Source organism: Schistocerca nitens, chromosome 2 (assembly GCF_023898315.1).
Source record: "Schistocerca nitens isolate TAMUIC-IGC-003100 chromosome 2, iqSchNite1.1, whole genome shotgun sequence".
NCBI classification, from domain to species: domain Eukaryota; kingdom Metazoa; phylum Arthropoda; class Insecta; order Orthoptera; family Acrididae; genus Schistocerca; species Schistocerca nitens.
The window spans coordinates 118,012,268-118,026,235 of NC_064615.1; the positions used below are offsets into that span (position 1 = coordinate 118,012,268).

General features: G+C 36.6%; 1 protein-coding gene across 2 annotated transcripts in view; it reads left to right on the top strand.

Moving 5' to 3' along the window:
- The window catches only part of LOC126235790 (zinc finger protein 721-like), a 74,567-nt gene extending 64,077 nt beyond the window's left edge, over positions 1–10,490 (top strand). Inside the window, exon 3 of one of the 2 annotated variants that reach the window (XM_049944599.1) lies at positions 9,404–10,490. In XM_049944599.1, the coding sequence (XP_049800556.1) occupies positions 9,404–9,912 (509 nt within the window). In that variant the 3' untranslated portion in view covers positions 9,913–10,490. Of the gene's footprint in view, positions 1–3,994; positions 5,302–9,403 lie in introns of those variants that run through there. The other variant, XM_049944603.1, reaches the window with a different exon arrangement.
- Positions 10,491–13,968: the final 3,478 nt, after the last annotated feature.

Below are 13,968 nucleotides of genomic sequence, written 5' to 3' on the forward strand. Positions count from 1 at the left end.
ATTTATCATTCCACATTCAAAGTCTGTTAATTTCCGTAGTGCGGCCATAATCAAGTCGGAAACCTTACAACATGAATCACCCGAGTACAAATAACAGCTTCCCCAATGCACTGCCATGTTATACCTTGTGTGTGCGATACTACCATCTGTATATGTGCATATTGCTATCCCATAACTTTGTGACCTCAGTGTATGAAAGAAGTTGTCGTTTTTGTAAGTGGTGAACAAGTGATGGATGATGTAGTGATTTGAGAGTTGATACACTGTGGTGTATTTTATAATGTGGAGACAGTAGGTTTTGCATTTTCTTTAGGTGTATTATGATGACATGATGAGATAGGATTATGTATGTGCTGTGATGATGAGATGTAGAGATTTTCTTCACTATTTGATAAAATATTGGTGAAATATAGAATGTATTACAGTATTTTGAAGATAATAATTATGATGAGGTTGCTATGTGTTATGGAATTTTATTCTGCACTGTGGTGTGTGATGATCAGTTATGTTATATAGTAAATATTTGTGCTAAGTAACAAGATGTAGGTTTTTACTGTTCGTCTGATAGGAATGTGAAAACGTATACTAACAACATTTAATGAGTTTTTAATAGGACATAACTGGAAATGATGAAAGTAGTAGAACAGTTATTTTTGGAAAATGTCTGAGATTAAGTAATGTTGCTGGATAGTATTTTACACCAACTGAATGATTCTTGTGTCAAGTATGGACTATTTAAAGAGAGCAAAGTGTAAGGAGGAACAGGTAGGGGGAGGGGTATTCAATCTGTAATGAAACCAGAAATCTATTTTTAATACAGAAGAGATGTGGGTAGTTTTATTGTCTGATAGTATTTCAAACAATTTTGTTGGCATATAGTAATTTTCTGGAAATATGATAAGCTCAGTGTAACAATACTGTCTAGGACCTTTTTGTAATGAGAACTTGGAACAGCTGTGGGATTAATGTTTTTTATGGTATGGTTGTAAGTGATGTAAATAATGTACAAGATAACATTTTTTAACTTTGTTTGAGAAGATAATTCAGTAAAATATAGGTTTTGCCATTTTATCTTGCTATTGTAATTATAGGCACTTTACCATACTTGAGATACATGCATACACTTGAAGTTTGTACGTATTCTGGAGCACTTTGAAATCTTAGGACACCGGACAGCATCAAAACTTGATATATATAGCTTTCTACATTCAACAGATTGTAGTGTATCTTGTGTTTATATTGATGGATTAATAAACACATTGAAATATATTATACAAACTCACTATCTTCATGGATTGTACACAAAGAAAGAACTTGAGAATTAATTTGGCATTTATTTAACTAATATCTTCATTACTTCTAAACACATTTTGTAAGAAGTGCTCAGTACTGTTAAAACTTTGATGCTTATGATTGTACACCTACATAAATTACACATTAATTGAACACAGATATTACATACTTACATAAAATAATGGAACGTACTGTATGAATATTTTTACTGTCACTACAGTTATGACTCATGTTGTAAGTGTTGTATTCTTTGAAACTGCTATACCACTGATACACAGTGAAAATACACTAATACCCTATTGGTTTACAATTTGTATGAGAACATACTTATACTGAATGGAGGAGGATTATAAAATCGTAAATATTACATAGTAAGAACAAGTATGTGTATGAACTTTCTTTATACACATGGTGGTACATCAACTAGAATGATTGTCTTATCGGGGCTGGGGTCAGTCCTTGTTACATTTGGCCTTCCTTACTGTTCATACCTTAATATAAATAATGATTTACTTATTTTACAAAACACAGTTGACTATATAATCATAAAGCTATAAGAATATTCATGTTATTACTTATTGTGAAACTTATTATAGATATGTCTTGAAGTGAAATACATCAATCTGAAAATGAATAACACATTCGTATGTATCAAAGATTTTGTGAAAGTTTCTCTCTTATTAGTTCTCACTCAGCCTCACTAATTCCAATATCAAACAACTGAAAGAAATTTATTCTTTTCATTGGTATACATACTACCATAAGCAGCATATGAAAATTTGTGCCAGACTGGGACTCAAACCTGGGTTTTCCACTTACTGCAACCAGTCACCTAACCACTTAGGCTATTTGAACACGCTCCTCAGACCTACCCAAACTTCTATATGTCAGAGATCTACCTATTTCTTCTCATAGATTATTAATTCATTTACCCATACTCTTTTATCTCCTGATACCTGTGCATGGTTTTAGAATCAAGACAATGAAAGGTCATAGACTGTAGTTGTCATTTTTGTGAAATCCATGTTCAAGTCCTGGTCCAGCACTAATTTTCATATATCGGTTTAGGTAGTTCATCTACACCTATTACAGTTAAGTTGAATTTCAGGGATAAATTTCAGCACTTGAAACTGTAATTTGTTACTTTTTATACTAATGTGAAGATGGACCTGTGATGAAAATGGCAACGATATACTATGACCTCCCATGGTCTTGATTCTAAAATTCTGCACAGGGATCATGATATGTACGAGTATAGGTAAATGAATTAATAATCTGTGAGAAGAAATAGATAGGTATGTGACTTATGGAAGTTTGAGTTGGTCTGGGCAACATGCTCAGATAGCCTAAGTCGTAAGGCAACCACTTGCGATAAGTGGGATGTCCGGCGAAGTCCCAGTCCAGCGCAAATTTTTATATGTTACTTTAGGTAGTGCATTTGTACCTATTACAGTTAGGTTGGATCCAGAGATATTATAAAAATGGGTGTGTGTATGTTCCACATCTCCTCCTAAAACACTGGACCAATTTCAGTCAAATGTGATACACTTATCCCTTACTGTCAGGCAACAGTTGCTGTGGGAGGAAGAACCACCTATCTATTATACATCAGGAGATATGATCTCATAAACACTGAGGTGCATGAAAAACTGGTGCATCATGCTTAATGTTTTAACACATTTATTCTTTACTATTAAGACACTCCTACAGTCGAATCAACTTAAGGAAGTCCCAAATCTGGCAGTACTTTTCAGAGCTTTCAGTTGCGAAGCACAAATGGTTATAGGCAAAAGCAATAGCTGTTAATAGAACTATGATCAGGCATGGCCATAGTGATGTTAACAAAATCACATTGTAGACAGATGAACCATAATAATTTCAAAGGTGTTTTCATGAATACATGGAAATTAATTTTTTTCAGTTCTACACTACATACACAGTTCATTTTTTGTTTTCATTTCCAGTAGAAAATTGGCAAAATGGAAACATGGGCAATGCTGGCTTTGTCAGCTAGTTTCAGGAATAAATTACAATAATTGAAACAGTAGTTCATCATCAGATAAAAATAAATGAAAGAAATATGAAGCGCTTTAAACTTAGACACAGCAGTTTCATTACAATTGTGAAGCTGTACAGAGGATATGACAAATGAGCTACACCTTTGTGAAAGTAGCACTAACATAAGTTAACACTTGTTGAAATATGGTAGAATTTTATACTGATACTCTTGATTTATGTGTGTACACCTTTGACCATATGTATGAAATGTTATTTATCTTATCTGTAAACAATGAATCTAAAACAATAGTAATGATGATTATACTGTAACACTATTCTGAGTGAACCGTATTTGTTATAAAATACTGTTTTGGAAATCATTGCCTATAACTTAAGTTTAGTACATGTCATTAAGAGGAAATGCAATTTACATCTTTTGAAGATGACAAAATAATTATTAAAAATATGAGTACATGGTTTTCCTGATGATTTTCGTGTGGAAGACATTACCATATCACAGATATGGAAGACAGATGATGCAGAAAATAATAATATAAATTTACCTGGAGTACTATACATACTACTGGATAAGTAGACAAAATACCAAAATTGAGTTAGATAGGATTACATTGTATAATTATCTAAAAAAATTTCTTTAATCTGTAGTTGTATCGATTGGTAATAGATATGTGTGTTGTTCCAGAGAAAACAAAACACTGTGAAGAGGCTCAAGAAGAAGTAGGTGCCTGCTGATGGCATGTTGAATACAAATTTCCATTCTACTAATGATTCTATGGAGGAGAGAAAAGACATGGAAGAAAAACATTTGTAAAATTAAGTTATGTTTAATTATTTATGTAAAAACATTGTGTGTATACTTGTTTAAATTGTTCTTTGCTTAATATGTTTATGTTATATGCTTGGTTGAGAACTGTTATGCTGCAAGTCAGTACGAGGAGCCAAATGTATCCTCACTGCTGAAGATAAATGGGTGGAAGGTGACCTTGCTGCCTAAGATAAATGGGTGGGAGATGACCAACGGATCCGTCACCACAGAAATCTGGATAGACAAGCAAAAGATTAGTGGACACAAGTGCACTTTAAATAAATATATTATACTCAGGTTGCGGATGAAGAAATGCTGCAGTGTTGACGGCGTGTAGCAGACACGGCTAGTTACAGGCAGAGGCCTGACACAGAAGCACACTGAATGTTTGCTGGTAGAGCTAGCTACCAACAACTTGATGTAACATTTGGCACAAACTAGCAACATGGAAGTGATCTTGACTAGCAGATGCGCTCTGGCGCCTGCCACTTATAACACCATCCTGGCATTTTTCATTGGTCAACGGCCTGGAGGTTCTTCAGTGGCGACGATGTTCAAAGCCCACTCGTGGTGCCCACAGGAATGTTGAGGCAACAGCTTTAGCAGTACCGATAGACTACGATACTACAATAATACTGACCATCAATTCGCAACACAGACAGACACCAATATCAAATTTATTGTGTAATGTACTCCTGTTGTGGTTCATGCATACTACGGCAAAATCTTATCCATAGTTCTTATGTGCAGTACTTTGGAGGGTAACAGAATGGGATGACACACAATGAAGAGTGCAGTACAGAAAATATCGAACTACCTGATACTATCTTGCGATGTGTACACAAAGCTATATAACTAAATTAGCACACATTGTAACAATATTATTTGACTGAATGGAGATACATGGAACATAAAAATGATGAAATGTATTAAAATTATGATGAAATATGGTTTCAGTCTGAAAATATGTATAAAAATGTAAACAAATGATAAAACTTGTATTTGCAAAATTCATATGAAGAAACCTGATAGTAATTGTGTTTAACTGTGTGTAAGGATCCAGGATTTATGCTAGTATCAGACTCAAACCAATATTTAGAATATTATAAACATTTCTAAACCAAAAATTACTGTGGAAAGGTATTTCGTGTATTTTGGCAATGATAACTGTATTACTTTGGCATATTGATTACATTTTCTGAAAAGATTGTTACAAATTGTAAATACAAACTATGTAACTTGTTTAATAAAACCAATCTACTTTTAATTGTAAACTACAGAATTACTGTTTCAAACAATGCCTGTATTTATATGCACTTATCATTAGAAGTATAAGGATCAATGGCAGCAGCCATGGAATGGCTAGTATTTCTTCATATTTTGTTGGGTCAGTGTTAAGTCATCTTTGTGTTGTGAATAAACAATTTATTAAGTATATTTTCATTTTAGCCACATCATTCACTAGATTTGATTAACTGGACTAATCGATCATGACATTACAAGGAGCCCAACACTTTCTTTCAGTTTGAGATAATTGCAGCAAAGAACTCTGAGAAACTGCAAGTTAAGTATCGAGTTTGTTAGCTATGAAAGGTGGTTACATTTCAAGCTAGATTTTTGTTTCTTGAATACTGATGCCTCTGCACACTTCAGTGTGGCATATGGCTCTTATTTGGCCATTGATCTTACCACTTGCAGCACTGGTCTTCTCCCCTCTGTCCATTGGAGTGTCCGTGATGAACTATATGGCAGTGGCCACTTGCTGATTGTCCTGTCCTTCCCTCAGCATCAGTCACGTGGGTGTCCACCCAGATGGGGCTCTCAACTGTGCTGACTGGGATGTCTTCACTTCTGCTGCCATCCTTAGTGCCCCGACACATGAAGCTATTAATGTGGCCATCCAGAGTACAGCCGCAGCCATTCTGTTGGCAGCTGACTTAGTGATACACTGTTCCTCAGGCTCAACTGTCTGAAGACCATACTTTGGTGGACCTCTGAAATCGCTGTGATCATTAAGAGATTGCATATGAGTTCTCCAGCACCTTTGAGGTGGACAGCCCAGTTAGTCTCACAAATGTTCTCTGTAAGTTTCATGAGCTGTGTTGGTGCCTTGAGTCTCGGGTCCTTTTGGCTCCATCGCAGGGCAGTTTTTGCCGAGGCCATTCTGTTGCTGACAATTCAGTCTGCCTGGCGTCTGTTATCCGGACTACTTGTTATTGCTGTCTTCTTGGGCTTACAAAGGCATCACCGCATACTCCTTACCCTACATGAGTGGGGTCTCCAGGGTGTGCTTCCAATTTTTGTCCGGAACTTATCATACTGTACTTTCCAGGTTGAAGTCGATGCTTCCCACAGTATTCCCCACTTACAAGAGAATAGGGTCCTGCAGGACTCTGTATTGAGTTTTCCCCTTTTTCTAGTAGTATCAATGATGTAGCTATACTTGTGGGAACTAGAGTGTCACCTTCCATCTATTCCGACAGTTTTTGCTTGTACTATTGCTCCTCACTGTGGGTGTTGCTGAACCCTGACTGCAGGGTGGCATACAAGAGATGCAGTCCTGGGCTCTCACCTATGGCTTTCAGTTTCTGGCTGCCAAGACACATGTCACACACTTATGTCTCCATCATACTGTCCATCCACAAACAGAACTCTTACCTCGACGGTCAGTTGCTCAAAGTGGTGGAGGTTTTATGGGACTTGTCTTTGATGCATGGTTGATGTGGTTTCCCCATCTTCACCAATTAAACAAAAGTGCTGGTCACACCTTAATACCCTTTGCTGCCTCAATAACACCAGTTGGGACACAGATCGCTCAACACTTCTGCAGCTTTACAAAGCTCTGATGCTGTCCTGTCTTGATTATGGAAGACTGGCTTGGCATAGCCATTGACATTGAGGATGGTGGACCTGATAAACTGTTGTGGGTCCAACTTGCAACAGGTGCGTTTTGGACTAGCCCTGTGAACAGCCTACTCGTGGATGCTTGGGTCTACCCACTACAGATCAGGTGCCAACAACCACTGCTCAGTTACTCAGTACACAGTAGCTGCTCCCCTTAGTATTCAAACTACTATGATCTGTTTTCTGGTGCTGTGTTCCACCTTCCACAACAGAGGCCCAGAACTGGAGTCAAAATTGCAGTTCGCATAGTGTCTCTGCTCTGAACTCCACCTTCCTCCACTGTTGCCTCTTGTCAGGGAGCAACCACCTATCCCCCCTTGTGTGTACCACATCCTTGGATATGTTTCAACCTATCATTTGGACAGAAAGACTGTTGGCCCCATGGTTTTTTGCCACCTGTTCCTGACCGTCATTGATGCTTTTCGAGGTTCAGAAAAGGTATACTCCGATCACTTGACAGAACAACTGCTTTTGCCTACACACAATCAAGGTGCAGTGAACTATGATGCCTGGAGAATCAATGCTGTGTATTTAGTATGAATTTTCCATTTTGTGCTGCACACTGATTTTATTAGCTCATTATGTACATAAGACGAGTGGTTTCGGCTATTATGCCATTTTCAATTAATCTTACCATATTAATAATGGTACAATTTTTTGTTTAAAATTATTAGGTATGGCTTACATGTATGTTAGCAACAATTAGCTTTACATTTGGGATGTCATCATTTAGTGTTCTTGAGTTTTGGACTTTGTCAGAAATTTATGTATGGTCCTCACCTTTTATTTGTACCTACATTTGTTTGATAGGAAAGCTAACTTCACTCACGACCCACTCCACTGATGTGTATGTGTTTACAATAAGTTTACATTACATAGATTGTATCATTATATGTTTTATGTATCATGTACATATATAATTTGTGTTGAGAGTTCTGCTGTTTTTTATTTATTTCCTGGTGTCATGAACAGTGAAAAATCACCCTTTCTCCTTTAGGAAGTCAATAAAGTTTTCTAAATATTGTTTGTGTTTTAGTTCCATTTTTCATCAACAATTTCGTCTGGATAAGTGTCTGTGTAGGTATAAATCTTAAGTTATTTCAGGAGTTTCATTATAGTCCCTTTGGGTAAACTGTAGCATTTTCATTGCATTTTCTATTCATTCTGGTTTGTGTTTATGGTTGCATAAGTGCAGGTAAAAGATAGATTGATTACTTTCACAATTTAGATTGTGTTCTTTGAACATAATTGGGAAGTCCCTATCTGTTTATCCATTGCGTGAGATTTTGTATATTCTTGAATTTGAGAAAATTGGGATTCTAGTTTCTTCTTCTTGTACTCTTTGTTTCCTCGACTTCAGGAATATATAAAATCTCATGTGATGATAGTATCAAATTTTACAGTGGACAAACAGGTAGAAACTTAATTAATCAGTCTGAGAAATGTCTGGCACACATTGAAATAGGATGTGTTGCAACAATGTCAAGGTAACTTTCTTGACCAGCGGTTTTTCATGTTTTCCAGAAACTTTCAGTATGTTCTCATTTCTATTTTCATGTCCATTGGAAAAATCTCTGGTCTCCCGAGCTTCTGTTGGCACTTTTGAAAATTTGAAGATATTGTTTTTATGTCTCTTTTAACTGAGCTTATCGGTTTCAGCCAAATTCTACGCACAGACAGCAAACTTCATTATTATCAGCATTTTTTGGTTTCAATAGAAGCAGAAATACAGGCAAATAAGTGTTTTTTCAGCCCTTGCTGTTTAAGCATCCTGCACGACAGGCATGTTATTTGGGAATAGTATTGGTCTTCCTTATCGACCTGCTTTGTAGGACAGCCTACATATCAGGGGCATAGTTTTCAAGCCCCTCTTGTATAGGCTGCCCTGCATGACAGATTTGATGTGTTGGAGTAGTATAGGCCAGCTTTATCAGCCTGTGTTGCAGGGGCTACACATGCCACATGCAGATGGGCATGGGTGGGGGGTGGGGGGGTGAGAGGGACAGAGGAGGTGATGAACAGGGAGAGGGGGAAGGAGGAGATTGGCAGAGACATGAGGGGACGAGGAGTTGGGTACAGATGGGGAAGGAGGATGAGCAAATGGACAGAGATGGGGAGTAGGAGGTGGTAGGAAGAGATGGACAGAGAGAGGGAGAGGAGGGGAGTTGACCTGAGACACTGGGGAGGAGGAGATGTGTGCAATACACGTGTCGAATACATGCATGGGTGAAGCTGCAGGGAAAAGAGTATCACTTAACAATGTTGATTGCTTTCCTTTTGCCAGTTCATTTGTAGACTACAGTATCAAATAATGTGAAGTTATGTTTTTTAGTTTCTTCTTCCAATTAGTGTCTGCTACTTTAAACATTTTTTTTATTGCAGGTGAGAAACCATTCTTATGTGCTACCTGTGGAAAGTCATTCAGTGATGCTTCTACATTCAACAAGCATCAGAAAACTCTACATAGTGGTGAACGGATGCTGAAATGTCCCACTTGTGGAAAATGTTTCTATCACGCAGGTCACTTGAGAGTACACATGCGCCAGCACACTGGAGAAAGGCCGTATTTGTGTCAGCTATGTGGTAAATCCTATGCATACCCAGACAGTGTAAAGAAGCACATGAAGATTCACTTAGATGAGAGGAACTTGTCATGCACTACCTGTGGTCGAAGTTTTCGATGGAGAGAAAGTCTCAAGCAGCACCTTAAGACACATCAGCAACAGTCAACATCTGGTGTTTGGATGACAGAAGAAATACAAAGGTCCAACCATGAGGACAACATGATCTCTTCAACTCCAGCAGAAAGAAGTGCTGTGTGTCATGAAAATATAAGTTCGGTGGCAAGGGATATGTCATTTCTAGAGTCTGTGAGGGATACTTACTTTTAAGGACATGTGTGAGATATACCTGTACATGCTTCTAGAGTAACGTGAAATTTTTTTACGTAGTAGAACCAAGAAAGACAGACAAGTATTAGCTTGGCCTTGTAACCTTTCATTGTAATTCTCACTTTTTATTCCAGAAATATTGATTTACTTTCAGTTGACGTACCTTACATATAATAAGGGACCAACATTCATGCCAGTATCCTGAGAGACCTTGGCATGTTTACTGTGTGGTATAATCATCAGAGTTGAATTTTATATTTACAGATGAGCAGAATCTTGAACATGGGTTTATAAATATGCCTTACAGGCATTGCAGCTTTCATATTGCTGAGCACAAAGTTTTTGGTATTTCATTTGAAGACTACAGGGGAAGGAGGGATTAACTCCATTTTCTAAATTTTTTTTTCAGGGGAGCAGTTTTAAAGTTTGAAACTTCACAGTTTCAGTGTTTATTGAAATATGCTGTTGTAATTTATAAGGTGCATTGAATGACCGTTCTTTAGTTTTCTGTAAAAGAATTAAAAAATATTTTTAAAAATTTGACCCTATGTGTCTTATTTGTTTGGATGCTATTTTTCAGTTTCTTAGTATAGTTGTCAAATCAATTATGAAATTTAGAAACTAATGGGATATTAAGATCATTTTTCACTATATAACCTCTATGTAACTCCTACAACAAAATTCTATTCATCTATGATTCTAGTCATCTGTCACACAGGGTTTTAGGAATAATATTGTTTATAGATTTCATGTTTTTATTTTGAATGAGTAAATTATAAAGATTATTAAGTCAGTGTGAATTGTGTTTTATTCATCTCATGACGTACATTTGCAATCCATTTGGTTTGTGTACAGGAGATATGTCCAAAATTTATAATACAGTTACAGTGATTTTTACATTAATAAATAATAGCACTACAATAAATAATAACACTATAATGATATTTCTTGGAATATGTAACACATTGTATCCAGCTCAAATTTCCAGTTTGTCCTGCATGAATTCACCCACTGAGTAATAACACTTCAATGTGAGTACCTCATATAGCTTTCTGTTAAGTAAACTTAAATTCATCTGCATCAACTTGTTCCCTTTTAACTTATTACAAATTTTCATTCCCATGTCTTGAGGTCCCTGGCCATACAGTCTGAGGCGGTGAGTGGGGAGCATAAAATTTTCTCTGTTTCTAGTATCATGCGAATGGACAAAATTGTTTCCTCAAATAATTCATGTCTGGTGTACAAAAATATAATAGGATGGCAGAGTTAGTATTTTAAGTTTTCTAAATAATGGTCGACATGGTTCTTTGTGATTTGAAGTGCACATATTTCGAATGATTTTTTTCTGTATTTTTAGTATCCGCACTATGTTTGTCAAGTTACCTAATAATGGATTTGAAGTAGCTTGTATATGCTACTTTTTGTGCTTCCATGTCGGTTGTGTTGATAATATTTGCATTGCAAAGCTACTCATTTTGTTTGCCAGGTATTCAATGTGTGCCTGCCAGTATAAGTTTACATATATATTTAAACCTAAGAATTTGATTGAGTCAGCTTCGTCTATATCTTGGTTGTTGTGTACAATCTGCTCACATTTTGGCTGTTTGGTTTTGAACTGCATCACGTGAGTCTTAGACATGTGTAGATTCAACCCATTTAGCTGAAACCAAGTTTCTAAATTAATGAGGATACTGATTACAGACTTGGGAATTTTTTCTGAATCCTGATCTTCAGGACTGGGCCTAATATGGAACCTGATGGAACACCCTGAGATATTTTTTACCACTCAAATACTTTAGCGTTTCAACTTTTGTATCCTTATTAAATCGCCTTGTGTATTACTTCCAACAATCATTCAGTCAACAAAAATATAGTAAATGGAACATACACGTAATTGCAGTTATTAAAAATAAATCATAGTTTTTTTTATATATATATCTCAGTGATCATGTTTTTCTTTTAACTTGTACAAAACACAAGTGGGATTGAAAAAAACAATAAATTCGCTGCCAGAAGGGAGAGTCTGTAAAGAAGGTCACAGAACACCTCCAGTTCCAGTAGATCACGATATGTTTCTTTGGTAATGGGTAACAGTCCTGAAACATTTTATGTAATTCTGTTTCCATTGAGATATTAGTTTAACAGTAAATAGTGACAACATAATTGAAAGCTTAATTTTTTAACACTCACAGAGTGAATATAACAACCAAGAATGATCAAATCTTGGTCAATGAAAGTTTGTGTAAACAAGATAAGAAGGTTTGTAATTGAATGCAAAGGCTGTCTGAAGTTTCTATGCACTCTTTGATCTATTAACTGAATAATACAGCTTTGCCATTGAGAGAAAGTTTCAAAAACAGAAATGAAAACACTTGCTAAAATACATGGTATTGTACACTAAAAACTCTCGGAAAACACTTTTAACTTGGAGAGAATATTTTCATTTACAGATGACATTTACCTCCTGCACGCAAAATGGTTTATTCTGAATGAGTCACACAGATGGTGCCCACAGCTTCCACATGTTCATTTGGTTTTTGTGATGTTGTCTCTTGCTCTCTGGTTACTTGCATTCTTCAAGCATAAGTAGCACCTTGCTTTCCTAGTTGGTTCTTCATTTGCAGCAATTTTGTTTACCTCTAGTTTCTTTCCTAGGATCTCTCCCATCGCACAAATAATAGGCAACTGGAGTCCTTTCAAATCCATGGGTCACTCTTGTACGTATAGTTTCAAAAGTTTGTGGCCTAATTCATGGAGGTACAGTTTTCTGTCGTTTGGTTTCCCTTCATTCCGTTTAGGCGCATTCATCTTGAACAGTATGTATTAGTTAACTGCAGCTATATCAAGTAGGCTGTAGAACGTTGACAGTGGCCATCTTCTCATACCTTTTTTTGTAGAGTATGTCCTAACCATTTGATCTATGGCATCCACTCCTCCCCTAGTGGAATTATAGTACAGATTTATGTGTGTTTTCTTTTTTGGTGTATCAACTTCTACTCCTGCATTATGATGTTGTGTAGACAACATCAACAAATTTTTCTTTGGTTTTCCCTTTGTGATGTAAGAGACAATTGTTACTGGCGGCTTCTTAGAAGATGGGTCTGTGAATGCGAATTTGGAGGAATACAGCTCTCTGTCTGCTGCCATCTTAAGTTCCTGCAGTACATGTTTTCTGTTTGATTTGAGTGTCCCAACCAATGTAAGTTTGTAGTCTTGAGAGAGAATGTCCGCCAACTCCACAAAAGTGTAGAAGTGGTCAGTTATGACATTGTAGCCTGTATTCTTTATTGGCTCCACCAGTCTCTTCACAATCTCAAGAGGACCTTGTTCACTGGCAGGTCTACTGTCTTTTCCAACATACACTTCCCTTTTTATTATATATCGTTCAGTTGCACTGCAAAGCATTCTGACTAATATTCCATATTTTCCAGTTTTGTCATTGAGGAAAACTTTGAAAGGATAACAACGTCTGAAAAAGACACATTTCATCAATTGTATTGTCAGGTCCACTTCTGAAGTACCATGGGAATATTCCATTCAATACTTCATGCAGCGGTGCAAATTTGTCATGTACACGTCTTTCTGACCTGGTGCCTTTATCATCAAAGGCAAGAATATTCAATAGCTGATATGCTCTTGTCTTACCCATAGCTCCTCTATAAATTGCTCTTCCCAGTAAATTTGACCATAAATCAGATAAAGAAATATTGGTGTCCTGATAAACTCCCATTAGAATTAAAATTCCCATCAATGCATATATTTCAGAATCGCTAACGGGAGATAAGTTTTCTCTTTCAGCTTCTTCATTTGTATGTTCAAGTATTTTCCGTAGTAATTCAGGAATGAAATTTTTTTAAATGGTTCACATATGCTTGTTACTTTCCCAGCAGCACTGGTTATTCCTTGACGTTCATGGACTGTATTACCAAAATCCCTTTTACTATGTCTCGGAGCTTCTGCTAGATACACTCTGCCAGAACTTGTAACATATTTATTTGGAGCGTTACCTGCATGATTTGTTTCTTCTTCATTGTCCACCGCTTCTTCGCTGGAATC